Genomic DNA, 8869 nt, shown 5'->3' on the forward strand with positions numbered 1-8869 from the left:
TCTTAATTAAAACAAAAAACCACAACGCTGTTAAAAACACACACACTGGAATCCATGTTTCCCTGCAAGTCCCTGCCTGAACCGCGGAAAGCGGAGATAGAATAATTTGTTCCGATGCAATCTGCCTTGCTCACAGCACTTATTGCAGAGAGTTTCCCACACACGCCCAACCTCACACGCACACCTGGCTTGCTGACACAGATGCTTGGCATCTAGAGGGCTAATTCACAAATGAAGTCACATGATACGCACACTCCGCATACATTAGCTGTGTATGAAGGAAGCCACATTTCGGCTGAACATCAGGAAATACTTCCTAACTGTTAGAGCGGTACGCAAATGGAACCAATGACCTAAGGAGGCAATGGGTTCTCCAACCCTGGAGGCCTTCAAGAGGCAGCTGGACAGGCACCTGCCGGGGATGCTTTAATCTGGATTCCTGCATTGAGCAGGGGGTTGGACTCGATGGCTTTATAGGCCCCTTCCAACTCTACGATTCTATGATGAGACAGCAAGAACTTGCCAAAGAGGAAGAGAGAGATTCTCAAGACACCCACTGTCATCAAATTTAGAACGAAGACATAAACAAGGGCAAACTCTGAATGCTTGAAATCAGAAAAGCAACACTTCATGGCTTAGGCCACATTCACACCATACATTCATTCCACTTTTAACAGTGACACATGGCTTCCCCCAAAGAATCCTGGGAAGTGTAGTTTGTTACAGGTGCCGAGAGCTGTTAGGAGACCTCTTATGTTCCCCTCACAGAGCTACAATTCCAGATCGGTTTAACAATCAACCCCTCTTCCCAAGGAACCCTGGAAATTGTTGATCTGTGAAGGGGACACGGAGTCTCCAAACAACTCTCAGCATCCTTCGTTCCCATTATTCTTTGGTGGAAGTGGTTTAAAATGGCATGCCGCTGCCTGAATCTCCCAACTACTGTCTAAAGCGATATGCCTGCCCCACTTTAATTCTTAGCCTTCATTATATACTTCAAAAGAGGGGCACAATTCAATCCACCTTATGTACTTTTATGTATGTTAATTAAACTGCTTACTCGACTGAGGTCCTCCAAGCAGTTTACAAAGAACATCTTTGTCTTGCCTTATAAAGAAGCTCTAGGAAGCTTGCAAATAAGAACCATATAATATGCAACTTCATGTTACAGTAATATGCAAAACCACAACAGAGAGAAGCAGACCAAGAGATTTAAAAAAGGAAGACATTGGCAATAAAATGTCAGTTAAAACCCTTGTTGTAAGCAATTTAAGCATGTCAGCTTTCCAACAATGGAACTTGAAAATGTGCCTCATTTTGGCTGAACTGTTCCCTCCCCCCCCGCCCTCCGTGAATTTGGTACGCACGAATTAATATTTCAAATGTAGATACAGTTATCTATGCAATGCATCATGTTACAGATTCAGTTGCAGGCTATTTTGCAACTTCTCCTGAGATGGGACTACAGGCAAGCAAGGGAAGCAAGTAAGATAGTTGAGGAAGCCGCTTGGGGAAGCGAAATGTCAAAATATAGCTTTATTTTCAAGCATCAGGCACATATATTTACTTTCGTTACCCCATGTTCTTACTTACTGACGCATGTCTATATTTGCAGCTCAAGCCACCTCAATACAAACCTGAAAGTCACGCAGGGCAGCAGTGGCAGACGACCACGGCAAGCCTCGTAACCAACCACCCTTTGGGTACACAGGACTCTAAAGCACACTGGACCAGTGGCTCACAATTTTTGACGAGCTTGGTAGCCAGATGAAGTGTCCTGCAAGTGTCGCAGTCACAGGGTGGTCAGGGAAGCTCCCTCCCACCCGCAAAGGAAGAAGGTGGGGTACTCACTGATTGACCATGCAACGGAGAAAGAAAAGCCCTTTCCTTTCCTGCTCCAAAATGGAAAGGGCGGCTGGCGCTTGCTGGTATGTGTGTGTGTGTAAAACTCCAGGGACCTGAGCTATACAGTGGCTACCCCCACCTCACCCCAATGTGGAGCCTCTGCACTTCTCCACTATTTTCAATTTATATCCCGCCCTTGTTCCCAGGGAGGCAAACAAATCAATACTAAAAAACGCATCTTGAAAAGCACCGTCAAAACAGTTAAAAACGTTATCTCAACCAGTGATTTCAGGGTTGCCAGGACAGGAACGGTATCTCTCAGCCATCAAATGTCCGGGTAAACAATGTTTTAAACTGCTCCTGAAAGTCAACAACGAGGAAGGCATACCTCGCCAGAAAGGCCATTTCACAAAGGGGGGGCCACCACTGAAAAGACCAGACCAAAGGCCATCTCGTCTCACAGTGGCCAACAAGAGACCCCAATGGGAAGCCACAGGAAAACAACACATCACTATGGATATGTGCAGAAATCTCTTGTTTTTGCTTGGCTGGCATCCACTGGTCAGCCCACTTTTGCCTCTGGTCACTCCCACCTCTGCTGACATGACCTCTCCCTGTTGCCCCAGCACACGGTTCACAAGGGAACAGGGGTGGATCATAAAGCTTCCCATTCGTTCATAGAATACCCAACAGCTCCGTGTCTCTCTTTTTCAACCAGGCTGAGTTGGGAGAAGGCAAATTAACGGGAAGGTTATGTTCGGCTGCAGCGCTCCCCTTCAAAGAGCTCAAGCTGTTCTCCGAGAGTCCTCAGACAAGAGGAAATGACCTGCTAAAAAGGTCATTGCTCAACTTAGCTCTGAGCTAAGGCGTGAGCAAGCATTTTTCACTGCCTGGTCTTTCCCCGAGAGATTAAGAGGAGGCAGAGCAAGAAATTGGAGTGAACAAACTCATGATGAGGTAACCGTTGCCTTGGATGATGGGAAGTCAGGCCATCCCGTGCCCCTGGTACGCTTAGCACAACTTCAGAGGCCCACGGCTAAGCCAAATGAAGCTCCAGGGACATTTTAACAAAGGCAGGGCTCTCTCTACAGTGACCCCAGCTTTGTGGAACGTCTGCCCCAGCAATGCCTGGGCTCCAACAAGCATCATGCCTGACCATTGGCTGATGGGAGCTAGAGTCCTGAACCTCTGGAAGGCACCGCGTTGGCTAGCCATGATTTTTATTATGTATGCTGATTGGCGGAAGGGCCATAACTCAGTAGCAGAGCATCTGCATTGCGGGCAGGAGGTCCCCGGTTCAGTTGCCGGCCTGTCCAGGTACAGTCGGAAAAATCCCCTGTCTGAAACCCTGGGGGGCCGCTGTCAGTCAGCGTAGACAATTGAGCTAGATGGACAAATGGTCCGACTCTGTATAGAGCACCATCGTGTGTTCCTGTGTTTTAAATGTTTTAAGCACCGCTTTGAAAAATGGAAATGGACTGCCTTCAAGTCGATCCCAACTTATGGTGACCCTATGAATAGGGTGTTCATGGTAAGCGGTATTCAGAGGGGGGTTACCATTACCTCCCTCTGAGGCTAGTCCTCCCCAGCTGGCTAGGGCCTGCTCAGCTTGCCACAGCTGCACAAGACAGCCCCTTCCTTGTCCGCAACTGGCAGCTGGGGGGCAACTGGGCTCTTTGGGACTATGCAGCTTGCCCATGGCTGCACAGGTGACAGGACATGTAACCCCTGAGCCACTCCCTGCGGGAGTGATCGTTAGCTGGCCTTTTACACCCAGGAGACACGAGCAGGGATTTGAACTCACAGACTCTGGACTCCCAGCCAGGCTCACTTCCTCAACCCCACTTCAAATTGCATTTAGCCATGATCCTCACGGAGAAACTAGTCACTGTCTCAGCCTAACCTCCTCCAAGGATTATTGGGAAAATAAAAGGAGGGGGGTGCAAGGGGACTAGGGTTCAAACCCCCACATGGCCATGAAGCTTGAAAGGTGATCCTTTGGCCACAGTCATGATCTCTCCATCTAAACTACCTCATTGCAAGAAGATAAAATGGGAGCAGGGAGACAGGAGAAAACTATTTATGCAGCCCTGAGCTCTTAAGAAAAAGGATGGCACAGAAACAGACTTTATTAAGTACAAGTTCAGCCCCCGCTTTCTCACTTAAGATCTCACATCACAGGGCTGGGAGAAGAGCCAAGAGCCCTGGAGTACGGTTGAATTATTACTATTTATTTCAATTTAGATCCCACCTTCCGTTATACAGTACCCTAACAATAAAAATACATTAATTTTTTTAAAAAGTCAACAAGATACAAAGAGCAACTGATTAAACAACACACACCAACAGCAGTGACAGCACAACAAGCCAAAAATAAAGAGAGTCAAATCAATGCAGAAGGCCAGTGGTGACTGGCCATGCTTGCTGGGGCTGATAGGGACTGTAGTCCAGCAACATCTGGAAGACCAAAGGCTCCCCAAAGCAGTGGCAAGAGATCAAAGACAGGGCATCTGTAGGGAGGGAGTTCCACAGCTGGGTAGAGCCTGTGAGAAGGCCCTTTGTCATGTCCCTCGGATACTGACAGGGCTGACAAGAGGACTCTGTGGAAGTTCTCAAGGCTTCAGCAGGCTCGTACAGGAGAAAGGGGACCTTTGGGTAACCTGGTCCCAAGCTATTTAAGAAGTTTCTAGGTCACAACCTGCACTTTTGAGTTGTGCCCAGAAATTGTCATGGGAGTCACAAGACTCCTTGCAACATATTTTCAATACATTTTCAGCTGGCTCAGAATGCTGCACAGCTTCCAAACACTGTTGAAAAGCAATCCCACGGAGCATATTTTAGTAGCAGTTGACATGAGATGCAACTACAGCAGAAGTTACCAGGCCAGATGCGACTGAACAGGCACAACTGGCACTTGAGGCCACTGCCAAGATCTGGATATTCAGGCTCAGGGGTGGTTTCAGGAAAACACCCAGACTCCGAACCAGAGTCCTCAAGGAGAGTGCAACCCCAGCCAAGACAGGATAACCTGTATTCCCTGGCCTGCCATTCTACTGACCAGGAACATTCCTGTTTTGTCTGGGCTAACCTTCAAGCTGCTGCCCTCATCCAGTCCATGACAACCACCAAGCACCCATCCAGAATGTCTAGCAGCTTCCTCAGACTGAGCTAGAAGCGATTCAGAAGGATTTCACAGTTGAGAACATTTTATAAGCTAGGAAGGGCACAGACCGAACATACACCCTGCAGGTGCTGACTTCCCTTGCAGCCCAGGACCACTGTAAGGTTTTACATGATGTATGTGAAGCGCTTTGTTATGAAATTGTTCACATCCTCAGGCTGCACAGAGACGCATCTTTAATAATTGGACAAGCAGGTGCCAGAACCACATATAATAACTATCACTTCCAAGTACATATGCAAGCGTGTTTCAAACTGGTCAGGGATCACTAATCTGGTGCCCTCCAGGTGATGCCCATCATTCCTTACCATTGGCCATACTGGTTCTGGCTGACGGAAGGTAGAGTTTACAAACATCTGAAGGGCACCAAGTTGGCTACCCCCTGTTCTGACCATTACACCACTCTAGCCCTCCATAACTGTCAATGTCATTTACCATTATCACCACCTATACTGATCTTAATAATGTGAATTATATTATTGCCATCATCGCCAACACTATAATCTTAACAATGGCTAATTATATAATTTGTAACAACAATAACAGGTTGCATCCAACTAAGTTTTACTCAGAGTACAGCCACTGAAATTCATCGCTCCAAGGAAGCCGTAACCTAAGTTAGTCATGTCTTATTTTCAGTTAATCTCCTTTTCAGCAGAACTAACACTGTATGCAGCCCAAGAATAATAATCATAGGTTTCATGCAACCAGGTTGTACTCAAAACAGACCCACTGAAAGTAACATAATGGTCGTCACACCCACCAATTTCAATGGGTCTAATCTGAGTAGGACTAGCACCAGGTACAACCCACTGTTAAACTCTACTCAGAGCAGACCCATTTAAATCAATACACCTAAGTTGCCCATGCCTACCATTTTCAATGAGTCTACTCTCAAGTAGGATTAGTACTGGATGCAACCCACTGTTAACTGCTACTCAGAGCTGACCCATTGAAATAAATGCACCCAAGTTGGCCAAGCCTATCATTTTCAATGGGTCTACTCTTGAGAAGGATTAGCATTGGCTGCAACCCACTGATATGCCCTACTCAGAGCAGATCCATTGAAATCAATGTGCCTAACCTGGCCATGCCTATCATTTTCAATGGGTCTACTCTCATGTACTCTCATGAAAATCTATGGAATGCTTTAAAAGAAATGGGGGTGCCAAAGCATCTGATTGTCCTGATGCGCAACCTATACTCTGGACAAGAGGCTACTGTAAGGACAGAATATGGAGAAACCGACTGGTTCCCAATAGGAAAGGGTGTGAGACAGGGGTGTATTTTATCACCCTATTTGTTTAATCTATATGCAGAACATATACGGAAAGCGGGATTGGAGCAAGATGAAAGAGGTGTGAAAATTGGAGGGAGAAATATCAATAATTTAAGATATGTAAATGATACTATACTACTAGCAGAAACCAGTAATGATTATAAGCCTTTAATTGCCTTGAAGGCACATAACAACAACAACAAACTCCTGAGCAGGATTAGCATTGGGTACAAGCCACTGTTACGCCCTATGCAGAGCAGACCCACTGAAATCAATGCGCCTATGTCGTCCACGCCTATTACTTTCAAGGGGTCTACCCTCGAGTAGGGCTAGCCCTGGATGCCACCCATTATTTTGCTGCCACAGCCTGGCATGGGAGGCGCTGCCCCTTTGGGTTTCATGAGCTCGGCTCGCTCTCCTCGCCCAAGCCCCATGACCGGACGACTTCCTCCTTCCTTCGTTCTCTCCTCGGCGCCCCCGCCAAGCCAGTCTACCTTGAGGACGAGGTGATGGACTCGGGCCCGCACGGGGCCTCCCAGCAGCAGAGCCGACAGCAAGACCAGCGCCGCCGTCGCCGAGGGAGGCAAGCAAGAGCCGCCTCCGCCGATGCCGCACGACGCCATGTTTATCCCACCATCAACGTCGCCCTGCCCGTCCCCACCTACTTCCGGGGTCAAAGGGCGTGGAGGACAAGCAAGAGGAGGAAGCGGTCGGCTGGAAGGAAGTGACGCAAGAGTAGGTCGTTGAGATGCAGAGCGCGAGAGGGCATGCTTGTCTCGATCGGCGCGTGCGCGGTCGGGCATTTGCGGAGTGTGTCTGAGAAGCGACCCGCAGCGGCCGTACCAGCGTATGCGCCGAGATATATGTCAGTGTAGAGGAACGCTCCCCTAGTTTGGATGGGGAGTTTCCGGCTTCGCATCGCAAGACGCGTTTTCCCTCTCCTCAGGGACTCAGGGACGGGGGAGGTGTGGCAAAAGCGCATAGAAAACAATATATTATTATCATTATTTGTTGTTGTTTGTTGTAGTTGTTATGTGCCTTCAGTCGATTACAACTTATGGCGACCCTATGAATCAGCGACCTCCAAGAGCATCTGTCGTGAACCACCCTGTTCAGATCTTGTAAAGTCAGATCTGTGGCTTCCTTTATGGAATCAATCCATCTCTTGTGTGGCCTTCCTCTTTTTCTACTCCCTTCTGTTTTTCCCAGCATTACTGTCTTTTCTAGTGAATCACGTCTTCTCATGATGTGCCCAAAGTATGATAACCTCAGTTTCATCATTTTAGCTTCTAGTGACAGTTCTGATTTAATTTGTTCTAACACCCAATTATTTATCTTTTTCGCAGTTCATGGTGTGTGCAAAGCTCTCCTCCACCACATTTCTTAGCATGAAAACCCCATGAATATATCCAAAATGATTCATAGGGTCGCCATAAGTCGTAATTGACTTGAAGGCATATAAAACCAAAACCAAAATCTATCTATCAATATATCTATCTATGTGCTTAAGCCACCTATCAGCAATCCTGGGTCTCATCCTTGTTACTCCAAACGCTGCATCGCCTGTGTGTACCTCAGGGAGACAGCTACTTTCAAAAGCACTAGGTAGAACACATTGCAGCAAACAGAACATCACCTGCAGGTCCTGCAATATAATTTATATCACTGAATGCAAAAAACCCTCAGGATGTCAATATCCAATGTGTAGGAAAAACTGCAACTGACCTACACATGGGCTTCAGAAACCACAAATCAGCGATCTTGACACAAAAAGAGGAGCAACCGGTTGCAAAACATTTCAACACTGAGGGCCACAGCCTGTTGGACTTCTCTACAACAGCTACAGAGATGCCAACAGATCCAGCAGCACTGACTAAGAGGGAAAACGTTTGGATATATTCTCTGGACACATTGGCCCCACATGGCCTGAGCCTGGAGGACAGTACCACCACTACTTAGCTTCTGCAAATGAAGCCCCTCTGAGCATTCCATCCTCAAAGCTCTATAACTGCCACCTTGGTAACAGCATTTGTATGTTAGCAGCTGATGAAGGCGGACGCTGAAACGTTTTGGTAGCAAAATAAAAACCTCTGTTTTGTTAATCACATGTGTATATATTTTTAGATGATTAACGGAATCCTTATAGAGATCTAGAGCAAGCTTGGGTAAAGTTACTAATAATAATAAAATAAAATTTTATTTGTGAGTCGCCTATCTGTCCAAATTAATGGACACTCTGTTTGCTGCTTTCAAAACTCTCTCTCTCTCTCTCTCTCTCTCTCTCTCTCTCTGGATTTTTCTGTATCCGAGATTGTGCAACCCCAGAAAGAAACTGACATACACAATGATCAAAGCGATGGAGCAATTTCCCTGTGGAGAAAGGTTGCATCATTTGGGGCTTTTTAGTGGAGAATCAAAGTAAGAAAGGGTACATGATAAAAAAAATATATAAAATAAGGCATAGTGTGGAAAATGGAGAGAGAATAAAAAGTTTTTCTCCCTCTCTCATAACACTGGAACTTTCTTTATTTTTTTTACAATAATTTTTATTCAAATTTTCATAA

General features: G+C 46.5%; 1 protein-coding gene across 1 annotated transcript in view; it reads right to left on the reverse strand.

The window, feature by feature from the left end:
• The window catches only part of GPR107 (G protein-coupled receptor 107), a 44690-nt gene extending 37681 nt beyond the window's left edge, over positions 1–7009 (reverse strand). Inside the window, exon 1 of the mRNA XM_061604123.1 lies at positions 6800–7009. Coding sequence (XP_061460107.1) covers positions 6800–6928 — 129 coding nt within the window. The 5' untranslated portion in view covers positions 6929–7009. The remainder of the gene's footprint in view (positions 1–6799) is intronic.
• Positions 7010–8869: the final 1860 nt, after the last annotated feature.

The sequence above is a fragment of the Rhineura floridana genome, chromosome 20 (genome assembly GCF_030035675.1).
Source record: "Rhineura floridana isolate rRhiFlo1 chromosome 20, rRhiFlo1.hap2, whole genome shotgun sequence".
Taxonomy (NCBI): domain Eukaryota; kingdom Metazoa; phylum Chordata; class Lepidosauria; order Squamata; family Rhineuridae; genus Rhineura; species Rhineura floridana.